The sequence below is a fragment of the Brienomyrus brachyistius genome, chromosome 8 (genome assembly GCF_023856365.1).
Source record: "Brienomyrus brachyistius isolate T26 chromosome 8, BBRACH_0.4, whole genome shotgun sequence".
Classification (NCBI taxonomy): Eukaryota; Metazoa; Chordata; class Actinopteri; order Osteoglossiformes; family Mormyridae; genus Brienomyrus; species Brienomyrus brachyistius.
The window spans coordinates 13,393,236-13,408,076 of NC_064540.1; the positions used below are offsets into that span (position 1 = coordinate 13,393,236).

Genomic DNA, 14,841 nt, shown 5'->3' on the forward strand with positions numbered 1-14,841 from the left:
ATCACTGTTATCTAAGCTACTGTACTCATGTTTGTTAAATACATAAACCTAACAGCTCATCACAGTCTGCTAATGAGACCAAACACTAATGAACCTTGGGTAAAACACAACCTTAGTTCCACAAGGCAGACTCACGTCAATAACATCTGCTATCGCATAATTGCATAGCCTAGTGTAAGTGCAATTAAATTCTCTTAGGACAGCGGTTGTCTTTTGCTAGTTCCTTATGACTTTTCCTTCACACTTTTCCTTCCCTAGGACTTACAGTATTAGTGTACAGTACCACAAGCCCAAGTCTGGAGTATGGAATAAAAAAAGGTTCCGTAACTGTCTCCAAGTTCCTGCACTATGAACACAACAAAAGTTTCTCGTTCTGGAAAAAAGTTCCTGCGGTGTTAAAGCACTCAGATTGATAATCAATAATCATTAACCCAGATTCCTTTCCTTGTGGCTACAGCTAACACTGAACTAGGGGTGAATGTGTGAGCATCAAGACAGAAGAAACAGCCTGAAGTATAAATAAAAAGTTTTTAAATGTTAAATATAATGTTAAAGGGGTCTGCTAAACTAATCAAAAATGTGGTAAGTAATAGCCATTTTGAGGACATATTTATAAAATTGTTTCATTTCACATTTGACATTGTTTTATTTCATATGTGTCTGATGACAATAAAGTAATTTGACTTGATCTTAAAAATGCAACAACCTTTAACCTGATATATGTAATAAGCTGTTATACTGTATGTGATAAGGCACTTGGGCTCCAGCATCCAGCTTGAGTTCAGAAGAATTGGCAGTACAACCTCATTCACTGATAAGCCTATACTGTAGGGTACCTTAGTGACTTATCCGTATATGCGCAATCCATTTCATTATTACTGATGTCAGTTCTGTCTGTTCATAAAGGAAATAGCAGCACTGAATGTATTAAACCAGAGCATATCTGGGCACCTGGCCGGCCTCCATTAATACCTTTACAATAATCCATTTTTGACATATAGGTATTAAATTGGGGTCAGCCACTGCTGAATTGTGTGGCACAAGTATAGAAATCCATAGACTGATCTTCAAAAAAGACTGTCAGAAAAAGTAAAAAAAAAAATTAATATAATACCCTGTTATTAAAAATGTTAGACCCTGTTCTGGTTGTTATGCCTCACTTAGACACAATCTAATTTACACATAAAGCTTTCTAAAATCACTAACCTAGAATTATCCATCCCCTGTAATCAATTAAAGCTGATCCACTGAGGTGTGGGCCTGAAACCAGGCCACATGCTGATTAATACACCAGATTCACATTACTTAAACACAACGATGCTATCTGCTGAATGACTTTTGTCCAAGCCACCTAATAATATTTTCTTAAATTAGTTACAGGTTCCCTCTTACAGTGCCATTTTCATTCTTGGACACTAGGTGGCCCAAGTCCATTATAAATGCAAAGTCGTATTGTTTTGGTCAAATTGAAAATGATTACGTACAATCATCTGCTAATTCCTACATTTTCAATAGTTTAAGACATGTTTGTCAAAATGTATTCTACTGTTGAATAGTCTTACTCCATCTAGGCATTAGTTCATTGTATAAGTCATTACATGCAAAATGGTTGAACCAGCTATCATCGGTGAAGCATATTCTCTATACATCTCCATTACAGTTTTTCTTTATATATATATATATATATATATATATATATATATATATATATATATATATACTGTGATGGGCTGGCCCCCCATCCTGGGTTGTTCCCTGCCTCGTGCCCATTGCTTCCGGGATAGGCTCCGGACCCCCCGCGACCCAGTAGGATAAGCTATATCCTGAACCCCGCAGACCCCCCGCGACCCAGTAGGTTTGGAAAATGGATGGATATATATATATATATATATATATATATATATATATATATAAATAATAGATTTGATGATTTGCTTTATGCTGAATCTTGACTTTCACCAATAGGAGAATGTTTACAGTGTTAGATCGACCAATGATCAAGCAGTTGTCTAAAATAGGTGCATTTCCTGAACCTTTAGTTGGCAAACATATACTGATGTAACAGTTTGGCAATGGAAAACAAGAAGGAAATGAACAGGGTCAAAGGCCAATAACAAGAAGAGGAGTAAGGCTGCATGGTGGAAGGGTAGGGAGGCAAAACAGAGGAAGAGGTAGAAGAGGCCAAGAACACTACAAAAATATATGAGTAGAAAAAGAATACACTTTAAAAATATGATGTTTATGATAAAAATCTGATCATTCATCCTTTTCTACTCATCTATGCCCAGGGGGGCGGGGCAGCCAGTTGAGAGGTTTTCTTTTCCTTACTTGGGAGTTTTTGGTTCCTCTCCTCCATTGTCTTTTGAATTTGTTTATTTAATTTCTTCTTCCTTCTTCCCAGTCTGTATTTCTCTCTAATAATATTTTATGTATCACAACTCATCCATGTAAAGCTCTTTGGGACGACTCTGTTGTGAAAGACACTATATAAAAATGTATTGAATTGAATTGAATTAAATTTAATTGAATCTAATAAAATCTAATCTAATATAGGTCTAGGCTGTAGAGGATGCATCTTGAACAGGAATACCTCCATCTCTCCAGCCACTTCCTCCAGCTCCTTGGGGGGATACTAAGGTGTTCTCAGACCAGCTCTCTCTTTGGTGATCAGATATCTGGGATAAAAACAAACTGCCACCATTGCAGTACTTTTATAATTGTATATATTTCTGCAAGAGTTCCAAACTGCATTTTGCAATGTCTATACTTTGATGTCAAATTATAAACTTCACATAAGTCTGACATATTTAGAAAGTACAATAAGATTAAGATGAGTTTAATGCCAAAACAAATATATAAGAAATAATTTATGTGCAATGAATTAAGTTTATGATATTGAATGAAATGTGTGACCATGCCCCAGTCAGTGAAAGTGTGTTCCCTACTCCTAGACCCCAGAGGGTTAATCGTGACAGACATTACTGCTGGCATTACCCCAATCTGCCTGTCGATCTCCCACTCCATTTTTCATTCACTGAGCTAGGGGCTAGAGTCTTTGATGAGATAAGGGCTACAGGTTCCTCTGAGGTAAGGGCTAGCAGCCCAGGTGAGGTAGGGGGCAGAGTCCCCAGTCAAGTAGAGGCTAGAGTCCCCAGTGAGGTAGGGGCTAGAGGCCCAGGTGAGGTAGGAGCTAGAGGCCCAGGTGAGGTAGGAACTAGAGGCCCCGGTGAGGTAGGAGCTTGAGGCCCTGGTGAGGTAAAGGTTAGAGGCCCACGTGAGGTATGAGCTACAATCCCCAGTGAGGAAGGGGCTACTGTAGGAGTAAGAGCCCCGATGAGGTAGGGGCTACAGACCCAGAAGAGGTAGGGGATGGATTCTCCTGTGAGGTAGGAGCCAGAGGCCCAGGTGAGGTGGGGGCTAGAATCCCTAGTGAAGAAGGTACTCACTCCCCCATGCCTCCGTGATTGGAAGCCTGCCCCTACCCCACACACCTGTGCTGCAGTGTGATTGGAAGCCTGTCCCTCTCCTACACACCTGTGCTGCAGTGTGATTGGAAGCCTGCCCCTACCCCACACACCTGTGCTGCAGTGTGATTGGAAGCCTGTCCCTCTCCTACACACCTGTGCTGCAGTGAGATTGTAAGCCTGCCCCACCCCCACACACTGATGCTGCATTATAACTGAAAACCTGCCCCCACTGCCCACTCACACATACACACCTGACTGGGGGTGGTGGGCATATTTAAACCTGAAAGGCTGGACTCTTTACTAATAAACATTTTTCAGTTATGAAATAAAGTATACAAGAAAAGAATCTAACTTTGCTTGTGTTTTATGTGTGATCATATGAATCAGTATGTTGCAATTTCTAGTACAAAAGTAAGATACATAAGGCACCAATATTTAACTTACTGAGTTTACCAAAAGTGAACATGTTGAACATGTTCTGTGACATTATTCCAGAGGGAGAAGCTGCAGCTGAATCTGTAACAGTGCAGCCTTTCACTGCTGGCTTGGCCTGGTAACACAGCTGATAAGGAAAATCAGTAAAATATAAGACAAGACTGAATGATGGATCAATAACTCGTACTGTATCCCATGTACAAGTGATCGTCTGTGATGCTTACATATTTAGGATGAACTTGGCTGGTGGGAGAAGGTGCTGCCTCAAATTATAGGTAAGCAGCTAAACTGCAATGGAAGACTGAACTATCTTATCTGTTTGACGACCACAACTCGAATAGGTGAATATTATATCTAGCCCAGGTGAACAGTGATGATTCTGCTTTACTTCATTTTCTGCAGGCTGAAATCCCACTTTAAAACCTACAACCTCATAAGAATACTCAACCAATCCAAAAACATGAGAATTCTACCTCTGTAAGCCAACCAACTGGCTCACAATCACCAATCACCTGCACACTTGGCTGACTGGCCAGGTTTTCTGAGAGAATTTGTGAGATTATGACAGAAAAATGACTACAATTATTATAAAAAAAAAAATGAAAAGACAGAAGCCAAATAAATATGGCTAAGGGCTACTGCTGGTGAGATGCAGTACAGACTCCTGCATGTAGCTTGCAAAGTACAGCAGCTGTGAGCAGTTCCTAAGAAAGTAAATTAGCTACATGCTAGAATAGAGTTCGGCAACCTTTTTAAAGCAAAGAGCCGTTTTCTCTAAATGTCTGACCCAAGATTTACAAAGAGCCACAACGGGTAAAGAAGGGGGATTGAGATACGATTTTTTGATGTGATATGTGTATATATGCATTTAACACAAAAATAACCGTTCAAGTAGAAAAACTATTTTAAGGGGGGGGGGGACATCCATCCATTTTCCAAACCGCTTATCCTATTGGGTCGTGGGGGGTCCGGAGCCTATCCCGGAATCAATGGGCACGAGGCAGGGAACAACCCAGGATGGGGGGCCAGCCCATTGCAGGGCACACTCACACACCATTCACTCACACATGCACACCTATGGGCAATTTAGCAACTCCAATTAGCCTCAGCATGTTTTTTTTTTTTGGACTGTGGGGGGAAACCGGAGTACCCGGAGGAAACCCCACGACGACATGGGGAGAACATGCAAACTCCACACACATGTGACCCAGGCGGAGAATCGAACCTGGGTCCCAGAGGTGTGAGGCGACAGTGCTAACCACTGCACCACCATGCCGCCCCCGGGGGGGGACATTTCAGGTTTAAATCACTCGGATGTGTAACAGCGCAAAGGTGACTAACAGTAGAGCACTGATTAGCTCTGTAGCGATAGTCTTCACCCTCATCCCTCCTTTCGTTCGGCTCTGTAGTCGCTGCCCTTCCCTCTCCACTTCAGTACTGTAACTCTGCTGACCGAGCAGTGCAAAATGTCCTCACCACTCCGAACTTAGCTGGCTATAATATGTAAATTGGAGAAAATATAATAATTTTTACGAAGACCTGGGTAGGCGTGGTGACGATTTACTACAAAGAGTATATGAAAGAATTAGGAATTCCAATAAACGTTGAAGTGTACATCCAATCTCAGGTGCTTAAGAAAACTCCGGAAAGCATATATACCATTTAACCAGAGAGGTCATCTCGTTTTAGCGAATGACTTTGAGGAAGATGTAAATTATGCGGTTAAGACGTAACAGAAGCGTGCGACGGACTGCCTCATTCACATATAGCTAAAGAAATATCTAAATGAAAAATAGTAATGTTAACCCATAAATAAATTATTTATCCTTACGAAAGTATTATCATAATATGACATGAAATACGTCAAGACATGAAAATGTAAATTCGTCTATCGTTATGAAAATACCGGCAGCCACGCGGTCAAAGAGCCGCAGGTTGCCGACTCCTGTGCTAGAAGGTTAGTGAAGTTTGTTCCTGTGTAAAGCTGTATTATTACAGCCATCTGAGTGCAGGATAAATAATTATACACATACAGGATTATGTTAATTTAAAAATACAAGACACAGCATAGCTAGCAAAAGTAGCTTAAATGTTTCCTATATTGTTAAGGTCAGTTCAAATTTCCCCAGCCCCAGAAAAAAAAGAGAAATTGCTTCAAGGATTTGTTTCCGTATTATCAGAAAATAAACTTCTATATCAATTTGTGGAAAAGCAGAGTGAAGCTTCCGGCACTCACACTGCTTGGGAGTTGCTGCCCCCGCCTGCCTTTCTTGGATGGGGTGGGGGAGGATAAGGTGGGATCATAGGTTTTTCTAGTATGAAGCCTCGCGTCGCTCTCTCTCACCAGATCTGCAGGACACAAGGTGAAACATCGCTGCTAAGCCACCTGTCAATTATAAATGTATCTCAAGTAAATAATACATTTGTTCAACTGATTTTTAAGAGACAAGGTGACAGGTACTAATAGTAGTACAAAGAAAAGTGCATAAAACATAAAATTGTGCATAAGGGTGCATAAAAAGGTCATCCGAAGGTGAGATGAATCAGTAAGCTTACAAAGGTAAATTGTAAACACATATATAAGTACATATAAAAAGCGAGCCAGGTGCGCTGTTGGGACTACGCGTGTGTCTGTATGTGTGTGTTCATTACTTACAGTAAAATGGGATGTCAGCATACATGAAGCATGTGTCTGCGATTCCTCCAGCAGCACACACCCACACAATCGCATATCGACACCCCCAATACCATACGAAGAATCTCACTTACAGCCTGTCCAGCCACCCAGAAACACACATCCAGACACATACAGACAAAAAAGCACAAGCCCCTAGACAAGTCTCGCCCGTCACACAGATACTAATACTCACCCTTTCGAAGCTCACCAGAAAGAAGTGAATTTCTTGCCAATAGCTGACATGGCTGGCAAGGATGGACAGACAAAGATTATTTACAAGGAAGACCTCAGTCTGTCTACTTCAGACCAAAGTTCTTTCATAATAATTATACTTATGTAACATGTAGTAATTTATTAGGCACCCATAAAACATAAAAAAGGTCTTGACTGGATCTATCAGCCCAATAAAGCATGGTAATGAATATAGCTGTGTTTTGGTTATTAGTACATGAAAGCATTTTATTAATAAGCAATTTTATTTATATGCACTATAATTTACCATTCACCGGTTTTACTACATGAACTATGCATGTGTTCTGAAGCAGCTGAAATTGGCTGATTTCTATATAGTCTGATTTCTGTGTTTTTATTGCATTTTAATAATAATAATAATTATTATTATTATTATTGTTATTATTATTATTATTATTATTGTTATTATTATTATTATTATTACTATTGTTATTATTATTTCTATGGGAAAGTTCTCCTCTCACAAACCCTATCTTACTCTCCACGTGACACAGGCACATATGTAGGTGAGAGCTTGGCAGCAAGACAAACTTGTGGCTATTCTGCCGAGATCGGGCTCACACCAACAACCTTCCGATCACAGACACAGAGGCTTGTGTTGGTCTGCTGTGTCATACCATCACCCAGTTTGCCGGCTTGTTCAGCTGCACCTCCTGGCAGGATTTTGGAAAAGACACTGTCGCCTTCAGCGGCTGGTTGTCCAGCAGCAGCAGCACTGGCAGGCCCCGCAGCATTCGGTGCAGCTCTGGAACCTGGGGGGAGAGAGGAGTCAGGGTGCTACTCAGCTCTCACAAAGCACTATGCTCACAACATGCGGCAGGCAAAACAGAGAAAGAAGAAGGCTTCCCAGTAAATGATTGGTGGCTGTTTATGGAAGGAGGGATGGATGATCGATGGGCACACAGAGACGGATAGACGGAGACAATTCCCAAGTAGAAACAAAGAAATTAAATAAATTGCCTGTAGGAAGTTCTTCTTACTCTGTGGTAGCAGGGATCACCAGAACACCCGCACACCTATGCCCGTGGATAACACTGGCTGGAGTACCTGCACACCTATGTCCGTGGACAGCACTGACTGGAGCACCTGCTTACCTATGCCCTTGGCCTGCATCGACTGGAGCACCTGCTTACCTATACCCGTGGATAGTACTGGCCAGAGCATCTGCTTACGTAAGTCCATGGACAACACTGACTGAAGCACCTGCTTATCTATACCCGTGGACAGCACTGGATGGAACACCTGCTTTCTTATGCCCGTGGATGGCACTGGCTAGAACACCTGCTTTCCTATGCCCGTGGACGGCACTGGCTGGAGCACCTGCTTTTCTATGCCTGTGGACAGCACTGGCTGAAACACCTGCTTACCTATGCCCATGGACGGCACTGGCTGGAGCACCTGCTTTCTAATGCCCGTGGACAGCACTGTTTAGAACACCTGCTTACCTATGCCCGTGGATGGCACTGGTGGGAGCACCTGCTTTTCCATGCCTGTGGACGGCACTGGCTGGAACACCTGCTTTCCTATGCCCGTGGATGGCACTGGCTAGAGCACCTGCTTACCAATGCCCATGGACGGCACTGACTGGAGCACCTGCTTACCTATGCCCGTGGACAGCACTGGCTAGAGCACCTGCTTACCTATGCTCATGGACGGCACTGGCTGGAGAACCTGCTTTTCTATGCCCGTGGACAGCACTGGCTAGAGCACCTGCTTACCTATGCCTGTGGATGGCACTGGCTGAAACACCTGCTTTCCTATGCCTGTGGATGGCACTGGCTAGAGCACCTGCTTACCTATGCCCATGGACGGCACTGACTGGAGCACCTGCTTACCTATGCTCATGGACGGCACTGGCTGGAGAACCTGCTTTTCTATGCCCGTGGACGGCACTGGCTGGAGCACCTGCTTACCTATGCCCGTGGATGGCACTGGCTGGAACACCTGCTTTATTATGCCCATGGACGGCACTGGCTAGAGCACCTGCTTACCTATGCCCGTGGACGGCACTGGCTGGAACACTTGCTTACCTATGCCCGTTGACGGCACTGTCTGGAACACTTGCTTTCCTATGCGCGTGGACGGCACCGGCTAGAGCACCTGTTTACCTATGCCCGTTGACGGCACTGGCTGGAGCACCTGCTTTTCTATGCCTGTGGACAGCACTGGCTGAAACACCTGCTTTCCTATGCCCATGGACGGCATTGGCTGGAGCACCTGCTTACCTATGCCCATGGACGGCACTGGTTGGAACACCTGCTTTTCTATGCCTGTGGACAGCACTGGCTGGAGCACCTGCTTACCTATGTTCATGGGCAGCACTGGCTAGAGCACCTGCTTACAGTACCTATGCTCATGGACAGCACTGGCTAGAGCACCTGCTTACCTATGCCCATGGACGGCACTGGCTGGAACACCTGCTTACCTATGCCCGTTGACGGCATTGTCTGGAACACCTGCTTTCTAATGCCCGTGGACAGCACTGGCTTGAACACCTGTTTTCCTATGCCCGTGGACGGCACCGGCTAGAGCACCTGTTTACCTATGCCCGTGGACGGCACTGGCTGGAAAACCTGCTTTCTTATGCCCGTGGACGGCACTGGCTGGAGCACCTGCTTTCCTATGCCCGTGGACAGCACTGGCTGGAGCACCTGCTTTTCTATGCCTGTGGACAGCACTGGCTGAAACACCTGCTTTCCTATGCCCGTGGACGGCACTGGCTGGAGTACCTGCTTTCCTATTCCTGTGGACAGCACTGGCTGAAACACCTGCTTTCCTATGCCCGTGGACGGCATTGGCTGGAGCACCTGCTTTCCTATGCCCGTGGACGGCACTGGCTGGAGCACCTGCTTACCTATGCCCGTGGACGGCACTGGCTGGAGCACCTGCTTTCCTATGCCTGTGGACGGCACTGGCTAGAGCACCTGCTTACCTATGCCCGTGGACGGCACTGGCTGGAGCACCTGCTTTCCTATGCCTGTGGACGGCACTGGCTAGAGCACCTGCTTACCTATGCCCGTGGACGGCACTGGCTGGGATTTGGCAGGCTGAGACCCTGTTGGCTTTATCCCCGGGTTAGAAGCATCAGGTGTAGGGTCTGTCTTTGCCTGCCAATAAAATAACTCCCAGTTGATACTGACCCGGTCTGCTTACAGTAACTTTTTAAAACAGTCATTGTATACTGTCATCTAATTTAGGTTTGCATCAGTTAAAGAATAAATCTAAATTTAAACAAAAGATACACAGAAAAAGAATGATATACTTTCTCAAATAATCATTAGATAAAATTTTGTACTTCAGTACATAAAATTATTTACAAAACCATGCAGAAAAATTAGTTTGTTAGACTACTGTACATTATGCTTCAGCTTGGAACTCTTGCCACTTTTATAATGTAACATATAACTATCTATGTATTCTTTCATACTAATACAGATGTGGCTATGATAAAAATGTGTAGCAATAAATAAGAAACAGTTAATCAAAAGACTGGTGGCATCGTACTAACCACTGGAGTACGTTTGGGGCTAGATTGTGGCTGCTGTGCTTGGCTTGGTGCTTGGGCTGGGGCTTGGGCCTGGGCTGGAGCTGGAGTTGAGGCTGGGGCTTGGGTCGGGGTTGGGGTGGGAGCCGAGGTTTGGGCTAGGTCTGGGGTCAGGTCTGACCCCGGAGCCTGTGCTTGGGCGTGGGCCTGGGCTTCAGCTTCAGCTGGGGCCGGGTCTGGGGCAAGGTTTGGGGCCTGAGCTGAAGCTGGGGCCTGGACCGAGGCCTGGACCGGGGCAGGGGCCTCGGTCTGGGCTTGGGCCGGGGCTGGAACTTGGACTGGGACCTGGGCCAGGGCCTGGGCTGGAGGCTGGCTAGGTGTGGACTGCTGGTACTGTGCTGTCCCAACACCAGCCCCAGCCTCGGCCTGAGCCTCGGCCCCAGCCTCAGCTCCTGCCCCTGACCCTCTCCTGGACTGTGGCTTTTGCTGCCCATGCCCTTGTTGTCCTTCTTGCTGTTGAGAAGAGGGCTGTTGCCCACTGGAGGCCCGGTGCTTTGGACTGGACGACTGTGACTTGGACTCCGTGGATGCCATGCGCTGCATTTCATGTCTTTTTGTAGATGGCGAAGATGTCTGCTTTTGCTTCCTAGGTCCAGACGAACCTTGGTGGTGGCCGGATGGATCCTGGGACTGATCAGAAGGGTGGTCCTGTGTGGACCTAGAGTCTGAAGTCCTACGCTTTGCTGTGGAAGGTGACCCACGAGATTCCGGATGTACAGAGGGGTCATTAGTGTGCTCTCTGGAAGACCTGGAGGATCGCAGGTCATCACATGAGTGCCTGGAAGAGGTGGAGTGCCTTCTTGAGCTACTTCCCTGTTGCCCGTGGTCCTGTGATGCAGATGAAGAGGAACGCGGCTGAGCATAGTCATCCTGCGGCAAGGGTTCCTTCTCAAGGGATTCATCGTACTCATGCTGTGAGTGTCTCCTCCTGTGAGTTGAGGAACTGCCGCTATGATGTCTCGAGCGTTCAGAGCGGCTCTCCCGCGGCTTCTCAAACCAATCTGTCTCCTCCTGTCCCAAATGATACGCTTTGGAAACCGAACACAAATCACAGTCAATGTCTGCTGTTTTGTCCAAGAGAGGTGTGTGCGGTCTACTCAATCCATGCAATGACAGCAAAGCATGCACAGAAAAACATGCAAAAGAAAGTGCTCTGGAAACATGCACAATTAAAACAAACAGATGAACAAATAAGTGCTAATAAAAAAAATCAACAGAACAGAATGAATACTTCACAGAGCATTTCTACACATCACAGAACACAATTAAAAACAATACAAATAGTTCACAGATGATGCAACTCAAAACACACCAGAACATTTGTTGGCACGTTAATTCAACCCTGTGCATACCATTCAACAGTCATTTCAAACTGACCAGCATGCTTCTGTCATGTGCATTACAAGAAAGTTTAAAGCTTGATGAAACCCAAGCAGGATTTGTAATTTAGCACCAATTACCTTCACTATCAGATACAGCACAATTTATGTCATCTACCAGGTTAGGATCATCTTGTTTGTAAATGTGGCTTCTCGGCAAGTCCATTGTGCGGTCCTGCACATCAGGCAAAGAGTGACTGGAGCCATATTGATTGTACCTATCACGTGACTCTGGCCCAGTCGGGCCTTGTGAGTCATTCATTGGGCTCTCATCAAGATTCTGGGAGCGCCTGCGACTTCCCCTGTGGGAACGTTCCTCAATGTTCATCTCATATGATTTGCTCCTATAGCTGCCATATTCTCGGGATGCAATCTTATCCATCCCATAGCCCGTTGACCTTGACCGTCCAGAACTATACATGCGATTGTCTTCTTCTATGCCATCATGACTGGACATGCCATAATATTTCTGCTGTTCATAAACATTCTTCTTTAGTCCATATGTAATATCTTCCTGAAGCCTCCTGGCCCTAGATGCAATGGTGCTGCTGCCTCTTGATGTAGCCATGTTATACGAGGCCAGATCAGACTCCACGTCCCTTGCTTCTTCAATCGGCGAGAACTTTGAGATCTGTTCCATGCCCGGCTTCCTGTGCTTGTTACGTTTAGATGACATGACACCTGGACCCTTAGAATGCGTGCATGAAGATGACCTGTAGTCATCATAGTAATAGGAGGATCCATCCACATGTGAATTGTAGTCCCCCCTAACTCTACCCTGATGATCATACAGATCTTCAGGGTTTTCACTGGCCCTTCCATAATGGCTCACGTTCCCATAACCACCATTTCTATCAGTTCTATACATATCTCTGCTCTCTTTAGTGAGCTCATTGATGTCATCTATCATTACATAATTTCGGGGGATGTTTTGCTCTAGGTTTGTATAGTGGCCTTCTGAGGAATAGGCAGGTGAAGGGTTAACAGCAGAATGGATTTCGACAGAGAGACTCTGCTCTGGTGGCCTATATTGCCCGTAAATGTTAGATATAGTGGTGGATGCGTAAGCAGAATTGTAGACGTCTTCTAGAACTGCGGTGACCGCTGCCACAGGGGGAGTGCTAATGACTTCATAGTTAGTGGGCATCTTCTGCTCTAGATCAGCTAAAGAGGTCTGTCTAGGCTTCTGGTGCTGGGTCTTTGGCTGTGGCTGCAGAGAAATACCCTGGCCTGTCTCCTCAGAAAATGGAAGGGTCTGCGATACATAAGATGCAGAACTAGGAGGTGGCTGGAACCCAGTATGACTCTGCTGTAGTAATAGACTTGTTTGATAGGAAGTCTGGTTCTGGGGAAAGATGTGCGACTGGTGGAGCACAGCAGCAGAGGACTGGGGCTGAAATGTGCCAGGCTGAGGCTGACCTAGTGAGACAGTCTGGTACTGAGGGGGCTGGAAGCCTATCTGCTGGTAGGCAGAGGAGTCCTGCGGAGGAGGTCCAGGTTGGCTCTGCTGGTAGTCATAGCTGAGGAAGGAGGAGCCAGGGGGCAATTGATTAGCTGTAAACTGGTTTAAAGAAGCTGCACTAATTCTTGGGAGGGAGACACTGCTGTCAAAGGGCGTCCCCCTCAAGTGTTGGGTAGTGAGCTCACTGTCTGTTGCGTAGTCCCTGGATTCACCCATGCAGCGGACATAAGCTAACTCTCGCCGCTCCCGCTCCTTTATCAGAGTTTCCTTGCGCTGGGTGATGCCGAGTTCCAAGCACCGCAACTTGGCATCTATCTCCTTCTCTTCCTCTTCTAGTTCAGCCTGCTGTTTGCGAAGCTTGCTGGACTCCTGCTCCACTACCCTCAGATCACACAGCAACCCAGGCTTGGGGGCATTGAGTGCTGGCTGGGCCATATTTGTAGATGCAAACATGGAATTGTGGGTAGGGGTCACGATGGAAAGGGAGCTCTCCTCCGGAGGTGGACTAGGCAGGGTCCTTTTCACCTTCCTTGTTGGCAAGCTCTGCTGGAAGATGGAGGCTATGTCAGAGTGCAAACCAGCACTACAGATGCATTTATGAATTTGAATAACAAATGCAAAGTGCTATTTCTAATCGCTAGTTTAATTGTAAACGTCAAATACATGCTATTTAATATCTGACTTTGCACAGCATGATCAAATGTACAGTTGTGATTGGAAAATATTCTAATTTTAAAAGTGTAACATATATTTACATCCCCAACATTGCAAAGAAAATTGTATGTAATGAAGATTTACATAAACATCTACAGTGCATTTAGAAAGTTTAGATACAATTAAAAAACAAAATACTATTTAACTACCAAAAATCAGAGACAAAAAAATCCTTTATTTACCTTTCTTTATGCATTGAAATACAACCCACCAAATGAAAAATAAATATGCAGCATTTTAAAGGGATTTCTTTAAAAATTAGTGGCTTCAGTAAGTGATTGAAAGCTTGGTAGATGCAAGTTTTTCTTTAATTACTGCCATTTGCCTTTCAGTAGGTTTTCACCAGATAGAATACTTAGACATTGGGGTATCGTGTTATTTGTCCATTCAACCTTAAATAACTGTTCAAGCTCTAGTGGCAGATGAAACCAGAAACCATTGGTGCTTTGACACTTTATTTTTGTTTTCAAATGAACGGTGGATCACATCATTTGATTTAAGTTTAACAAAGATTAGCTAAGCGTTTTGTAAGTTTTGCTGAAAAAAAAACGTGTATACACGTATATTGTGTCAACTGTGTGTAGAGTGTAAAATGAGAGTTAACTATGTGGGTACCCAGACATGAATTTTCGTTTAACAGGGTGGTTAGGGAAAACTCATTAATACTCATGAAAAGTGCTTCCTGACTGCCAGGTGAATGTGAAAATTCAGTAATATACTGATCTGAGGGCACATCCTCTTATATATTTCACCAAATACGGCAACATTAATAACACACTCAAATATTGGCATCCTTTGCCCCTGAATAATGGCCATTCTTTGTTTCCTCTGTGATATGGTTTTCTCATCCAGTTTGGTACTGACCCCAATTAGAAGCATCTTGGATGATGCAATATGCCTTCCAATTCATA

At 44.7% G+C, this 14,841-nt stretch overlaps 1 protein-coding gene across 10 annotated transcripts in view; it reads right to left on the reverse strand.

Annotated features, from left to right (window-relative positions):
* Nucleotides 1-14,841, reverse strand: part of LOC125746972 (protein bassoon-like) — an 89,800-nt gene that overhangs the window by 4,164 nt on the left and 70,795 nt on the right. Inside the window, exons 6-11 of one of the 10 annotated variants that reach the window (XR_007399118.1) lie at nucleotides 11,836-13,759; nucleotides 10,340-11,403; nucleotides 9,842-9,938; nucleotides 7,449-7,583; nucleotides 6,773-6,824; nucleotides 6,139-6,251 (exon numbers count right to left, since the gene is read on the reverse strand). Coding sequence is in view for 1 of the 10 variants with exons in the window: in XM_049021571.1 (XP_048877528.1) it covers nucleotides 6,784-6,824; nucleotides 7,449-7,583; nucleotides 9,842-9,938; nucleotides 10,340-11,403; nucleotides 11,836-13,762 (3,264 nt within the window). In the remaining 9 variants the exon portion in view is untranslated. The other 9 variants (XR_007399117.1, XM_049021571.1, XR_007399122.1 and 6 more) reach the window with 9 other exon arrangements.